General features: G+C 42.3%; 1 protein-coding gene across 1 annotated transcript in view; it reads left to right on the top strand.

The window, feature by feature from the left end:
- Positions 1-15,991, top strand: part of NALCN (sodium leak channel, non-selective) — a 282,164-nt gene that overhangs the window by 214,603 nt on the left and 51,570 nt on the right. Inside the window, exons 18-19 of the mRNA XM_027115885.1 lie at positions 13,908-14,009; positions 14,421-14,490. Of these exons, the coding sequence (XP_026971686.1) occupies positions 13,908-14,009; positions 14,421-14,490 (172 nt within the window). The remainder of the gene's footprint in view (positions 1-13,907; positions 14,010-14,420; positions 14,491-15,991) is intronic.

A 15,991-nucleotide genomic window follows, 5' to 3' on the forward strand; every position in this document is an offset into this window, starting at 1 on the left:
CACACACACACACACACACAAAAACAGTACAAAACACAGTAACTGAGGAGATGGACGTGTTAATTAACTTTACTGTGGTACTCATTTCACAATATATATGAATATCAAATCGTGTTGTACCCCTTAAATGTACACAATGTTATTTGTCAGTTATACCTCAATAAAGCTTGGGGAGAAGTCACCTCTCCCTTGACCACCTGCATTTTGAAAGGAGGCTTTGAAAGAAGGAAAGAACTTTAAGACCAGGAGGTGCAGACTCGGTATCTTAATAGATAGGGCTGCCTTGATACAAAAGGGAGGTCCGGTGGAGACTTGTTTCTGTCACTCTTGATTTTCCTAAGTGTTTTGTTTTCATAGACTTATAGTCTTTAGTTTCATCTAAGAGGTTCCTCCCCAGGGAGGCATGGAAAGAAGACCCGAGCTGGAACACCTGGGCAAGTCCATCACTGGTGGGCATTAGTCACATATTAGTGTCTTAGAAATAACTTTTTAAAAAATAACAAATATTTGGGGAAAATAATACAAAACACATCCCAGATGTAAGGTATCTGGAGGACTGTTGTATAAACAGGGAAATTATTTAAGTTTAAAGTTTGGAGGAGATGATCTTCAGGGTCCCCCAGGTGTAACACAGGATACTGGACTTAGTGTTAGGAGGCCTGGACCAGCGTCTGGCTCTGCTCTTCTATAACCTTAAGCTACTCACTTATCCGAGCCTCCGTTTTCTCATCTGCCTTTGTGGTGTAGACTGCCCCAAAAGGTCATCTGAATGATCTGTTGATGAAGCAAAGTGAAATGTTGATACTTATGATGTGAGGGAAGCCACCAGTTCAGCAGTCTTAATAATGTCTCAGAAGGGATAGGTCAGGGGTGGATACTCACAAGGTTGGGGGTTTGAGTTTAATTGTTTTTAGTGGGGAGGTCTGGTTGAGATTGGGCAGAATTCTTCAAATAAGAGTTTAGGTCATTTTGCAACATGTACGAATACTGAATCATTATGTTGTATACCTGAAACTAATGTCATATGTCAGTTACACCTCAATTTAAAAAAAAAAGAGTTTAGGACTCTTCAGGTAACAAGTAACAATAACAAGTAACAAGTACTTGTTATTATCGACAGGTAACCATTACTATTCGGGGGAGGGCAGCACCCAGGGTGGGGGGCAGGAAGAGGTGACACACCTTCATCTCTCCACTGCCTTCAATGCTCTTTCCACCCTCTACAGCATGACAGTTCAGTCATCAGCTATTGAGATGGAGTTTGTACTTCTGATTTTCACTTACCTTCTTGATTTGGGGTGATTCTGAGAAGAGGGAAAATAAATGGTGACTCTGGGCTGCCGTCTCTACTCCAGAAATCTGTTCTATTCTATGCCTTTTGAATTTTTAACCATATATATGTATTACCTTTAAAAAATAAATACAACTAATTTTTAGAAACAGCATTCTTAAAATATTTAGGATTGATGCCTACCTGGGCAGTGTCTTGGCCCAAGTTTTGATGAGAACCAGTTAATCTGACGTAATTGGTTTGTCCAGTTGATGACCTGTTGTCGTCTAGAGAAAGGAAATGGCCCGTTACTCTGTAGCTCGGATGAGTGGATTTTTGGAAAGTTCCTGAAGCTAACAATGAAAGTACTTATGGTTAAGGCCTTAAATTCCTGGACATTCATTTCCTGGAATGAATATTCAAGTCATGTTGATGGAGAGGTCTTGATGCTTAGTATTGATAATTAAGCTGTGGGGTTACCAAGGGTCTCAATTCTCAGGGGACCCACATTTCCAAATATCCATCTTTCATTTGAAACAGGGTCGGCATTATTCCAGCGAAGAGTGTGCTGTATACCTCCCTATGAACAGGAAGTTCAAGTCCACAAATGATTTCTACACATAATCATGTTTAATTTGTATTCTTCTACTTATTTTTTGAAATTACTTGTCTGCTTTGAAAATTGAAATGAACTTCTGGATCTATATGGGAACACTTTTGATGAGAAACACAAGTAGGGCATTTTTACAGAACTTGAGAATAGTGTCGCAAGCTTAAACGCAGGTGACTCATTTGGCACTAATGGGCCAGACTTATCTGGAGAGCGTTTTGAGAGAGGATGGCCCACCACCTAAATGATAAAATCTAGGGTTGCTATTAAATTCACTCTTATTTTGACTTCGTCTACACCATTCAGCTCCACTAAAGAAAGCTTCCTTCAAAAGGCAGTGACCTTTACATCACATCAGATGAAATCAAAACAAAGAGCAGTGCGTTTCAAAAGCATCACTCCCTCTACTGAGATTTCTCTAATTTGAGCCCTGAAATTGAACAAAAATACATTATCATTCCTGCTAGGCTGAATACGTAGAGAAATGTCAGAATAAAATAATTAAACCTTTTACATTATTTTAGAAAGTGCCATCCTTCTGTCGTTTGCCACCAGCGTCTCATTAGCTAGGATGGACCTTTATAACCTTTCTGAATGCTCAGTCTGCTGTGATATTTGTATTCTGATATTTGGATCGATGACATAATTTTCCTTGCCACACACTTATTAATAATTTTTTGAATTTAGTTGAATGCTACTTACTATTAAAAAATTAAATATATATATAATGACATATGTTTGGTGAGTTTTTCTCATCATTTTAAGACAGTCATTTTTATTGATTACAAATACATGTATTTCTGGACTGGAATTTTGTGCCCTTCTTGACCCTGACCTACAAAGGGCGCCTCATTCCTGTCCCAGGTCCAGTCACATAGAATATGCTGTGTCAGTGTAGTAGAAATGGAAAGAGGACAGGATTTGCAGCCAGCCACACTTGGCTTTAAGTGCCCTGAGTAGCAGTGACTCTTGGGAAGGCTCAGCTTCTCCATCTGCCAAGTAGGGCTATAGGTGACCTCATAGGAGTTAAGTGACCATGTGTATCAAGTACTCACTTGGCAACTCAGGGGCCAAACTGAGTTATAATTCTGGCTCCATCACTTCGTGGATGTTTGACATTGGGCAAGTTACTTAATGTCTCTGCACCTCCGTTTTCTCATCTGTTAAATGGGATCTATAAATTTATAACCCCTGCCTTATAGGAGAGGATTAAACGAGTTGGTATCTGTAGGTGATTTTTCATTATTGGCAGTAAGTTAGGGGAGACCCACAGTTGCCCCTGAGAGGCAGGCAATTGACAGTTACCTTTCAAAGCTGATCCTCAAGGGGGTGGTGCAGAATCTCCACTGCTGCCCAGCAGAGACTAGATCTGAGGGGCATAAAATGCTTTTGATACGTCAGTGTACTCTTTTTCCAGGTTGATTCCAAGGTTCTTGCTTGCCCAGCTGGAAGCAGTCTATCTGCTGCAGCTTCACACTCAGTTAAGCCTTGCTAGGCTGGCTAACATCTTCGAGGCATCATCAGATCATTTGTTTAAATCATTTGCTGGATAGTTATTGGTGGATATAGTCCCGAACTAACAACATAGATTCCTCAGCCAAGGCTGGCATCCCCGATGGCTGGCGGGAAGTCCCGGGCTTGGAGAACTGGGATCGTCGTAGGGCCCTAAGGGCAGCTGTCAAGTTCTCCATTCCGCTTGGCTGCACCAGGAAGTCAAACAGTCCTATCTCAGAAGCGGGAAGCCTACAGAGGCTTTGGCAGGAAGCCTAGTCAAACAGGTAGAGATCAGCATCTCGCAGGGACAACCAGCAAAGGGAGAGGTGGCGGGGTCACAGGTGTTGGTCAAGTCAAGCCTGATGGACTTGGCGGCTGGAAGAGTGATGGTGAGTGGGATTTAAATCAAGATCATTGGCTAAGAACAGCTGGTGATCAGGGCAGGGGAGCAGCTGAACAGAAGCTGTAACTGCCGTCGTGGGCACCACGGGTAGATCAGTGACTGCTGGGGCTGAGACAAGCATGGCATGATCTTCTGCGTGGGTTGTAATACCTGCCTGGAACCTTCGGTGTGCACATCCCTTTGGCACTCCGTAACTTCGGGGTGGATGAGGGCTTAGCTGGGGGCGGTCCTTCATGGGCTGTAGGCTCAATGAAGGTGTTTCTCTTGGTCCACTGGCCTCTTCGAGGGCCCAGGTCTCCGAGCTCTCTCTCCCCAGGGTCTAGGACAGATGAACTGACATCTGGGCTCTTCTCTGGGATGTGAGCATCTAAGTCATATTCCCCTGGAAGATACAGTGAACCTGATGTTGAAGAGACCGAGGAGATCATAGGAGTTTTCTAGAGGAAGGAATTCAAGTTAAATCCCAAAGATTCCCTCCGAAGGCCACCTGTTCCTGCGCACTTCGTTAGCTGTGTGAGCAGAGGAATTTGAGGAAAGGGGAAAGAGCCTGTTCATTCTTATTCTGTCCTCTCTTGTCTAGACCCAAGCTGCCAGTTCTCTGAAGTGGGCAAATTACCAGGGAGTCTAAGAGCGCTTCACAATGCAGAGCACGGGCCTCTTACCCGCTCTGCTTTTTCCCATGGGGCAAGTTCTCATTTTCAAATGATTGTTTTGTCCATTAGCGCAGCAATTCAGCAATTTTTGATAAGGTCGTGGGAGTTCTCTGCAGCTCTGCATTCTGGGCACGGCTAGCAAGGCATGCGCAGCATCCCCAGAGCCCGGGGCCAGACTTGCCAACTGCCCAGTGAGATGTGCTCCAGCCGTGGGAGGGGATGCACGGGAAGACCCTGAGGACGAGAAGGAGGCTGAGACTGGGTCAAATTTTTATGACCATTGGCAAGAATAACCTGAAGTTTTAAGAAAAGAGAGTATTGGGCATTAATAGGCCATTATTAACTAACTATTACTACTATCTGATTTATTAAATGTTTATTAATATATTTACTGTATTTATAGATATAAATACATAGGTTATTAGTATGAATATATTACTAGTAAATCATTAAATATTAATCAAATATTTAGTTTAAATATTATTGTAAATATTTATCTGTGACTCTGTTGAGGCTGCCTAATTGTTGATTTTCCTTATTAAGATTTTTCCGATACTTAAAAACTCTTGTAGATTGTTTGGAAGACCATTTGGAGATACAGAGACTAAGGAGATGGATGGAAATTAAGTGTTTTCAGAGAACAATAAACTGAGACAATAAGATCTGTGGATACATGCATCTGAATAAAACATAAAACGGTGAAAGTTTCAAGGAGGCGAAATGTAACTTAATTGAAACAAAGTAATTATATTCTTTTTTTTTTTTTGCTTTCAACAACCAAACTTCCTTTCCTTGAACTCTAGAAAAAATTGATTGAGCTACACTTAACATATCACATGTATTAGTTCCAGGTGTGCAGCATGATGATTCCCGGGGATTTGTATATATTATGAAATGACACCACAAAGAAGTCTAGTCAACCTCCGTGACCTTACGTAGTAAAATAATACATTCTAAAGATGTTTTCCTAAGTAGTACCTGATTTGTGGTAATCAAAATATATTTCATTGACATAGTATATGATTTGTAGGTTATTTTTAGGTAAGCCCCCAAAGTGATTTAATAGTACTATGGATTAGGAGAGCTGCTATTAAGTTATACCTAACAAATTCAAGGAGATATTTTGAACAGGTTTTTCTTTTACTATTTTATCATTGAAGGGTAAAGTAGTAAATAATATAGGAGAATACATATCTCTAGAAAAATCGGTTCATACGGTTTATGCAACATTTGGAAAATTTCACTTTTGTTATAATAAAAAGTTCAACCTTTGCATTGTAATTGACGTTTTTCTGAGTCCATAGCAGGGTTACTAAATTCGAACCCCAGTGAATGATGTGGGGTTTCAGACATTTGCTGAATTTGGATAGATGCACTAAAGGCATGGATTTCCCATGAGGTCATTTTCTTTTTCACGTATGGTATCTACGTATGATAAGACGTAAGGCTTCTTTCATTTTTCAGTCTACAAGAGGTTCTGGTTGTTGGTGTATTTACATGTCTACGTATGAAAACATTTTCATGAAAAACACAAGATTGGAAGGAACTAATTCACTGTTGCTATTGAAGAGCCGTACTCAGGACTGGGCTGACTCACAAAGGAGCGGGATACTTAACTGGGGTAAAAACACAGCTATTCCCTCATCGCAGCAAAAGGCCGGTACAGAGGCGCTCACCTATTAGCATCACTGGGTCCCTGCTTTCGAGGATCACGTTGTCACTTACATGGAGGCAGGTAAGAGCCCCTTCCAGGAAACACTCATTATCTCTTCTCTTACCCAGTCCTACAGCCATAGTTTTACATAATTACCACTAAAGGACTATCTTCCTATTGTCTGTTGATGTGATTACATTATCTTAACCACATCTGATAATACTGGACAAGGTGCAGCTCAAGATTTGAGTAAAATCCTTCAAATTTAGTGTCCTGCAAAGCTACACTGCTGTTCCTTTAGATGGTAATTACGTTTAATACCAGATGGTATCGTCGTGTAATCTAAGTTTTCTATAACGGATGAGAATAATTTGAAGACTCACAGGCCTCTCACTTTCCTTACAGAAGGTACAGGCTTTTCCCACACCCTCGTTCTGGAACATTAAGAAAGAAAATGTGGAGACGGAGAAGAAAGAAACCGAGGACCCCCTGCTGCTGTTTCTATAAACAACTAGTGGTGTTTAAAGGCTAATAAAGCTCCAAGATCTCTCTTAGAACCATCACCTTTGGGCCAATTTTAAAATATTTTAGATGGAGAAATGTCAAGAAAAATAGAGACAGTTTCTTAAGACATGATTCTCTCCCCTCAACCTCCATAAAAGATTTTATATAAATATATGGCTGTCATATAAGGGGCAATTGAAATTCCACAGCACAAAGGCAATGCAGAGAAGAAGAAAAAAAAAAGAGTCAATCTTTCATATGTTTTTTTCAAAGCCTTGGCAAGAAACCAGGGGTAATATTTTTGCAACTGGGAATGTGTGTTTGCTGAAGAATATTCCCACATTTGAATCATCCTCAGGGGTCCTAGGCTTGTTTTACTTTCAAAGGTAGAGAGGGCATCACATTAACCCCAACTGGGAAAAGGAAAATGCCCCACTGTAATTCTCCTCCAGGGAGCAGGGATAAAGGGATTACATATGCCTGCATAATGGAGAATTTCCTCACTCAGACAAGACAAAAGACTTCATTATTTTTCACCAGACACTTGAAGCCTTGTGTCTCCCGGTTCCAGAAGCCAAGAAGGCCGACCAAGTTTGTTTAATTTTAAACCGCTAGATGGAGTTTCTAAGAAACCGGCCTTCCAGGACTGGCCATTATGAAGAGATAAAGAGAAGATATTGAAGACCTTCATGCCACGACTCTTAGGGTCTTTCCCCTAAGACGAGCGAGACCTTCCCTGAAGATCACAGAGTGTGTCTTCGATACCTGAGCTTTGCTTTTTCTCTAGGCAGCAAAGAAATAAACACTTTCTTCCTGAAAACATATTTCTTTGATCCTTATGTGAGACCAAAAGGCATCTAAATCCTCATGAAAAATTTAAAGTGGCAAAATAGAACTTAATTGAACATTCGAGTAATTTTCCTTCTGACTAGGTCTGTTCCTGAGTAGCCTTAACCATGTGTGCATCTCATTTCTTATTGGTGCAGTATGAAAAGTGCCAAATTCCTCAGTTATTTACTGAAATAGTAAATAACTATTTAATAGTTGTATAACTATTAAATATGTACTATTTCAGCTTGGCAGTAGATTCCTGTCAGACAAGATGCACAGTGACCCTGTTCCCAGTGACAGATCCAATCTCCTGTTGAAGAAATTGATTTCAGCTCAGCTTCATGCTGGCTTGCAAGTCTCCCTTAATAGCTCTCTCATAGAATATAGCTAAAGATTTATAAGCTTCCTACTTGCAAGAAGCAATGTCTGGTTTTTTGTTACCGTTTCAGGGTCTCATCTGTTATAGGTGTGCAGCCCGCTTCTTGAGTGGTGTAGTATTCTAACTTGAGATCAAATTAAGATTATTTAACTTCCCCCTTCGAAAGCATATTTCAGACACGAAAGCCTATTTCAAAGGCATGTTTCTGCTTTGTGATTATTTCCGTGCTTCCTGAGCGTGAAGGGATCAAAAAAGAAATGAAGACACTTGATCTTCGCAGAAGATGTCAAGGTTCCTTTGTGGAACAGATGTTTCTTGAGCGCCTACTGTGTACAAGGTGAAGTAATCAGTGACCAAGCAGAGTGTCTTGGAGCTGTTTGGAGCGCGGCATGGGTGAGGAACTGCAGGACCAGTGACAGCGATGTGGGGGTGAGGCTGGAAGGGCAGGTTGGAAGCAGACCCTACAGGACTTTGCAAGTCAAGCTGAGCTTTCGGTCTTCATCTTTCTCTGAAGAGCAGTAGGATGTTGAAGATTTTAAGGCAGTGATGGTAGCTGTATTCGTTATCTATTGCTATGTTGCAAATACTCCACAACTCAGTGATTTACACAGCACGTGGATAACCTCACAGTTTCAGCCAGGAAGCTGGGCCTGGCTTAGTGGGGTCTCTGGCTCTGGGTCCTTCCCAAAGCTGCAGGCATTTTGACGGGAATGGGCAGAACGCCCTGCCCAGCTCGCTTGCACGGTTACGGATGAGCTGGTGAGCCTCCTGGGCTGTCAGATGAAGCTTCACTTCCTCAAGGGCTGTTCACGGGAGGGCAGCCTCACCCCTTTAGGAAGGGGGTCCCTCCATAGCACAGCTCCCAACAAGGCAGCCTTCGTCCCCAGAGCAAGCCAGAGACTGCGGAAGATGAAAGCACAGTGTCTGGTGACCTCTTCCATCTCTTCTGCCTTATGTTTGTTTAAAGCAAGTCTCCAAGTCCCGCCCACACTAAGGGGCTGCACACAGGCATGGAAACCAGGAGGTGGGGTCATCGGGGGCCATCTGAGAATCACCCGCCGCAATCACACCATGGATGGTCACTTCAGAAATCACTTTGCTTGGGATAATAATACGTTTGTGGAGACCGCTTAAGAGGCTGTGGCTCTGGTCCAGAGTGTACATCACTGCTGATCGGTCAGAACAGAGAAGACTTCCTTTCCAACACAGATCTGTGTCCAACTTGCTCTTCTGTCCTCCACCCTCTGTGGAATGTTTTAACATCAACCGTGACATAGGACAAGAAAAGAAAGTCAATAATAGCAACTGAAGTTCAAATCGAGCATTTATGTTTCCAAAGCGCTTGCACATTCATAATCCTACTTGATTCCTCCCACTCCCTGTGAAGTCAGTAGCAAAGGTATCATTGTCACCACATCTTACACGTGGGGCACGGAGGCTCGGAGAAGGCATGTCACTTGCCTGAGGTCCCACAGATGGGAAAAGCTGAGGTCAGAAGTGCGTGGTTCCAAACCATGTGTTTTCTCAAATCATCTTCTCTGTTTGGCCTCCAGACAGAGGCAGAACTTTCTGTTCGCTTCTGTGCTGCTGGGTGGAGACCTGCAAACCTCTGCGGCTTTGCTACTTTGAACCCGAGACTAGCGAGTTCTAAATCCTGCCCCCATGCTCCCCTCACTTCACTCTCTGTACACCCCCATCTCCCCCTTCACGTATCCGTCCTGTCCATCCCTCAGCCCGTTCGTGTGCCAGGAACTGCGCTTCTAGGAATATGGGTTTGAGTGATGAAATGGTCCCTGAGAAATGTACAGTCTAATAAGGGAGGTAACTAATGGTGGCCAAATGCCACAAGCATTAAACAAGCTCAGTCAATAACATGCTGCAGGAACACGGAACATCAGACATCATCCTGCGCTTTCACATCGGTGAAATATTTATTTCTCACTTGATGTTACTTATCAGAACCCATTTATATCAAAGTTTGTAATTATATGACGCACGTCAAAACGTGATGTGGTACTTCCTAGTTTGGGTTACAGTTGATGCTTGTATGGATAATGAAAGTGTATTTCCTTTTAAAAACAAGAAAGCAAGCTTTTACCGTACTTGCGTGGGAACCTTGGCACATTGCATTCGGGAATATGTAGCGTCTTAGTAGCATCTGATTGTGCCAGATTGAAGTGACTTTTCTCCCAAATTTATTATTTTCTTAAATAACAAAATATTTTACATTTATCAGAGAATGTGACAATGGCTTATGTATGAGGCTGTCTTATCTATGCAGAAACCTAACGTTGCATCCTTCCTACACCTGCTTCAAAGCCCAGGTGTCCTCAGGGTGGAAGTACAGTGCACCTGCTTTCCCACACCCTTGCCCCCGCCAGGCCCCTCCTACCCCAGATCCATCTCCGTTTATCTGAGTTTCTTCCTTCATCCATAGGGAACTCGTTTTTGACAACTAGCCTCCTTGTATAATATAATTAGATTTTTCCCCTTTTTTTTTTTTTTTTTTTTTTTTTTGCGGTACGCGGGCCTCTCACTGTTGTGGCCTCTCCCGTTGTGGAGCACAGGCTCCGGATGCGCAGGCTCAGCGGCCATGGCTCACGAGCCCAGCCACTCCACAACATGTGGGATCCTCCCAGACCGGGACACGAACCCGTGTCCCCTGCATCGGCAGGTGGACTCGCAACCACTGCGCCACCAGGGAAGCCCCCATATGTTTTCTTTCAGATGGATTTATGTATCTGTAGAAAAGTTTTTTCTGTACCATTAGCTGTTTTTTTGTGGGGAGGGTGATTATTATGGACAAATAGCTAGTTATTAACTATAATGGATACCTTACCTAGAAGAAAATTTTGCCTTTTAATTTTAGCAAGATTCTACCACCATACTTAAAAGGGGTGAAGCGTAAACCTTTAAGAGCCTTTCATGAACTGCCTTTCATGTGCCCCCCTCAAAAAAAGATTGCCTTTGCCCAATTTGCTATGAATATGACCCTCAGTTTTCAGCAAAGAAACCCTAGCATTTACCTTTAGAGTTTCCTAGTTTGAAAGACACTGGACATCCTCAAAGGAAAGAACGAGATGTCAGAGCATTTGGTCCGAGGAGAGACTCGGCAAGGGGACTGACTGCTAAATGAAGACAGAAACTGTTGGCCTTGGTTTTGGTACCAGATCTGGGGGTGAGGTGCTGGGTCAGAGAGTCACATTGAGCCTGAGGCTCCAAAGGGGACCGTTAACACCCCGGCAAGAGGGCCCCACCTGCCTGAGTTCACCCTGCTCAGATCACAGGGCACCTTGTTACCGCAGGAAAGGAGGAGGTGAGCCGGCAGCCTCTGCTCAGAGAACAAGAAGATTCTGGCAGGGGCCTCCCACCCAGGAAGCGGGAACCACCGAGGCTGATGCTCTGAAGTCACCTGTTAGTATTTCAACTGGCCCAGAGTTAGTGAACATCTTCTTCTTTTTTTCCCATCAGTATCTAGTTTGAAATTGTTCCAGCAAACAGCGCTTATAACGTAGAAGGAAGTGGTAGGAAAAGGATAGTAAGGCAAATGGTTCTATATGTTACAGTTAAGTGGATGTCTTAGTCTGATTAAGCACGGGTTTTCTGATTGTAGGATAGAGCTAAAAAGCCAGCCCCCATCAACCCCACCCCAGATGAGTGCGAATCACAGGGAACCTGAAGGCTCACCAATGGACTGCAAACATTCGTGTCACGTGTATGGCTGAAACTCCAGCCCATTTGAGTATTATTTTCTGAATTCTCTAGACCCAACAGAAAAGAGGGAGCTGATCTTGAAGCAAAGAGGAAAAGAGGGGTTGCTTTCTCACCCCAACTTCAGCCATGCTATTGGTGGAGGAGATGGGAGAGGAGGTGTCATAGGGTGGGGGTAGGGGGACTTCAATATGGGTTTGTCTCCATGGAGACCTGCTTGTCTTGTTCAGTCAGCGGAGGGCGTCTCAGGTGTGGTCCTGACTCTTCTCCAGCAAGGATGCCCAGGCATCCTCAGACTGGGCTTTCGGGCAGACACCAGCAGTTTTTTTTTTTTTTTAATCACAGGCAGCTTAAAGCCAGTTACATTCTATATACTTCAAGCATAGCAGGGACGCCCAACTCAAATGGGTATTTTATAATCAAGTTGTATGTGTTTTGTATTTAAGACCTATAGGTCTTATGTACTTTTAGGGAAGAGTCTTGTGACAAAAAGTAAAAGTTACTAAGTGGTTAAAATTCAAGTCTTTTTTTAAATATTGAAGTACAGTTGATTCAAAATGTGTTAGTTTCTGGTGTACAGCAAAGTGATTCATATTACATATATACATATATATCTGAATCTTTTTCAGATTCTTTTCCATTATACAATAGTTTATTACAAGATAATGAATATAGTGCCCTGTGCTATACAGTAGGACCCTTGTTGTTTATCTATTTTATATATAGTATTTTGCACCTGCTATACAGGGATAAATTAGGAGTTTGGGATTAGAAGATACAAACTACTATATATAAAATTGTTAAGTCTTGACTGTTTACACAAATGGCAAGGCTCTGTATATCTATGCCGGAATAACACTGTTCTCCAAATAGATTTTTTTCAGAATGCCTTCATGATTTTCAGACCTTTGTCCAAAAAATAATTCATAATGTACATAATATGAGATCATCCTATACCTTTGTCAACTCAGCTGAACTTACAAATGCATCTTCCTCTCCAACCCCATTGCAGTCCTTGAAATAGCACAGTCTCTGTATATCACTGCCATAAACCCTGGTTGTTCAATAAAATTTTGACTTGGATTTTATCTCAAAATGGTCCATGTTGCTCATTAAACTAAGAAGAGTGATTTGGGGGCATTATTTCCTGTCATGCATTTACATTTGTTGCATGTGTATGATTTCTCATAGGTATTCATCGTAATTATCTTCACTGGCATCAAAACCGTTTTTAAGTACTTGAAAATACACATGATATCATAAGAGATGCTGTTTTAAGTATGCTGAACAGACATAGATGTTTTTCTCGAAGATCTTAACTCTGAGACAGACAGTAATAATATAACTCAAAGCCAATCTAGAAATGCAATTTAGGAGCCATAAATACGAAAGTGTTACGAATGCAGTGACAGAAGTACATGGGTTCCAGTTTGAACACATATGGTGTCATAAAATTTGCATATCACAAAATCATTGCATTTTAGGTCTATGAGTTTTCTTCAAGATCAAGGCCTTTTCCTTGCTTCATGGAGAATGAAACTGAGCCCAAAATCCCTCAACTGGTTCGTGACAGTGTCGCCTTGGAACACAGGTCTCTTAACCATGGATTTCTTTTCTTTCCATTTGACTACTACATCAAGGGAATTCCTGTCATTTCCAGTTGGAGAGGCTTCCTGGAGAAGAAATGTTTTCTCTCCAAATCATTCGCACCACAGGTGTTGAGTCACCCAATTGTCTTCACTCATTAGCAAATCTGAAATTAACACAAGCCTGGTTACCATTTAAAGCGAACATGTTTTAAAAAGTCTTCAGAGCTTTGTGACTACAAAGAAAGTGGCAACTGGTTACCTGTAAGCCACAGGCTTTCAGCTGACGTTTCTCTAGGTATTCATTCCAGCTTTAATTACTTGTCTTTTCTATTAGTTTTTTGCCTCTAACTTTACCCTTTCCTAGAGTTCTGCAAAATCTCCTTGGAACATATATTCCATCAGCCCGGGAGCCTAGGTGGACAAATCCTTCCCTAAGGGCTTTTATTAGAAACCTCCCTGTCTAAATTGAAAACCAGCATCATGGGTACCTGTGGTTAGGCTGGCCCTTCGGCTTACAGAATCCCGGTAGAGGCTCTTCTGTTTGGGGTGGGGATGGAATGGGGACACATGGGGAGGGGATTGTTTTCTATTTATTTTCCGGCACCTTTTCGTGGCTGTGATCGTTCTGTTTTGAAAGTGTTCTTGACACAGAACCTGAAGCTCATTTACATTATTGGCAATGTGTCATTTGCTGTACTTTGTCTTATCATTGGTGTCTCCTTAAGAATAAGAAGAATAATGAGCAGTTATGCATTATTCATCTCAAGTATACAAATCAGACATTTATCTGCGGCTCCTTTTTTTTCTAGAGCTTGCACTCGACAGCGCATGCTGAGCGGATCATTTGAGGGGCAGCCAGCGAAGGAAAGGTCAATTCTCAGCGTGCAGCACCATATCCGCCAAGAGCGCAGGTAAATACACCGGAAGACAAGGCTGCAGGGAAACGAAGGAAAGGAGCTTTACAGGAAGCACCACTGACCCCTGGTCAGGAGGCAGGCCCGGGTGAAGAGCTGAGTTCTGTTTGCTAATGGCAACAGTAATAAAACTCACAATGAGATTCAAAGAGTCAAAACACCTTTCAAAAACCCTTCCCTTGGTGATGATAGCCAAATTCTCACTTTTAAGATCAGAAGGAAAAATGCTGAATTTTGTTAGATGAGATCAAAGGCAGGTGGATAGACTATAACTTTTGCTATAAAAAGAAATATTAAGCATTTGTGATGCTGTCAGGAGTTATTTTATTTCATTTTTATGATGGTCATTGCTTAAAAGTCCAAATTTGGTCTCGAGATGTATTGATCAGTTGGTTGTGATTGTTTTAGGTCATTAAGACACGGATCAAACAGCCAGAGGATCAGCAGGGGGAAGTCTCTTGAAACTCTGACTCAAGATGTAAGTTCTAAGCAATGCTTTCGATTTTGGAAGTGTGATTGTGAAAACGTATTTAAATGGTTGAAATACGGAAAAGTGACCATAAACCGTAGAAAGATCTGGACATCCTGCAAAGCACATGTCTTCGTTTAGATAGTAACACAAAAGTGAAATATCAGACGCATTTGACTGAAATTAAAGACATTTAAAGCATTTTATGGCAATGAATCACATCCGTAACTTTAAATATTTACTAATTTCCAAATACAGGTCCAGTGTCTATCATTTCAGAGTTAACATACTAGGAAATAAAATTTTATTTCTAGAGGAATTTTTCTGTCAAAGACTGCACAAGATTTCCCAAGAATTTCTTTGCTTTTCAACTCTAGGTCATTCATCTATTCATTAACTGACACAGTAAAATATTTATCAACTACTTATGATGTGCCAGGTCCTGTTCTAAGGGATGAAAAGTAGCAGGGAAACAAGACAGAATCCCTGCCCTGTAGGAGCTTACCTTCTAGTGAAAGATACGAACAGTAAGCAAGCAGACAAATACTGTCAGTACAACTTTTTCTGGGTATGATTTCGTTTCCATCATCTCTTCATTGCTGTGGCAGTTTTGCTCTGTACTACAAAGAAAAATCACTAGTTCAAAGCGCTTTCCTTCAGTGAGATGCCATAGAAATGTATGGTCTACTTAAGCATCAAATTAGAAAATGGCTTTGAAAATGTGTGTTTAAAAACACACAACAAAAGGCCCAATTTGAATAGTCTCCATTCCAGAGGCTTAATTCTTCTTTAAAGACTTTTTATTGTATTTTCTACATAGACATAGAACGAAAATCCATACCTCGTCTTCTCCATAGCAAAAGGTCACGAGGTTCTGCTAATTTCATAAGAGATCTCTCCTAGTGTCTTTTCCTCCAGAATAGAAGCCATTTAAAATAGGGAGCTTTAGGGCTTCCCTGGTGGTGCAGTGGTTGGGAGTCTGCCTGCCGATGTGGGGGACACAGGTTCGTGCCCCGGTCCGGGAGGATCCCACATGCCATGGAGCGGCTGGGGCTGTGAGCCATGGCCGCTGAGCCTGCGCATCCAGAGCCCGTGCTCCGCGGCGGGAGAGGCCCGCGTACCGCAAAAAAACAAACAAACAAAATATAAAATAGGGAGCTTTATCTTTGTCACTTATTCCAAATGATAGAAGATACAGATCATTACATCCAAGGAATGCTTTTCTATAAAATCAATCCAGTTATTTGAACAATGGTTCTCCATCTTCTACGGCAGCGGTCCCCAACCTTTTTGGCACCAGGGACGGGTTTCATGGAAGACAGTTTTTCCACAGACGGGGGGTGGTGGTGTGGGGTGTGGTGGGGGATGCTTCAGGCAGTGATGCAGGCGATGGGGAGCCAAGGGGAGAGATGGGGAGGGATGGGGAGCCAAGGGGAGGGATGGGGAGGGATGGGGAGGGAAGAGGAGCGATGGGGAGCCATGGGGAGGGATGGGGAGCCATGGGGAGGGA

Source organism: Aethalodelphis obliquidens, unplaced genomic scaffold (assembly GCF_003676395.1).
Source record: "Aethalodelphis obliquidens isolate GAN/ISIS:26980383/991018 unplaced genomic scaffold, ASM367639v1 scaffold15, whole genome shotgun sequence".
Lineage (NCBI taxonomy): Eukaryota > Metazoa > Chordata > Mammalia > Artiodactyla > Delphinidae > Aethalodelphis > Aethalodelphis obliquidens.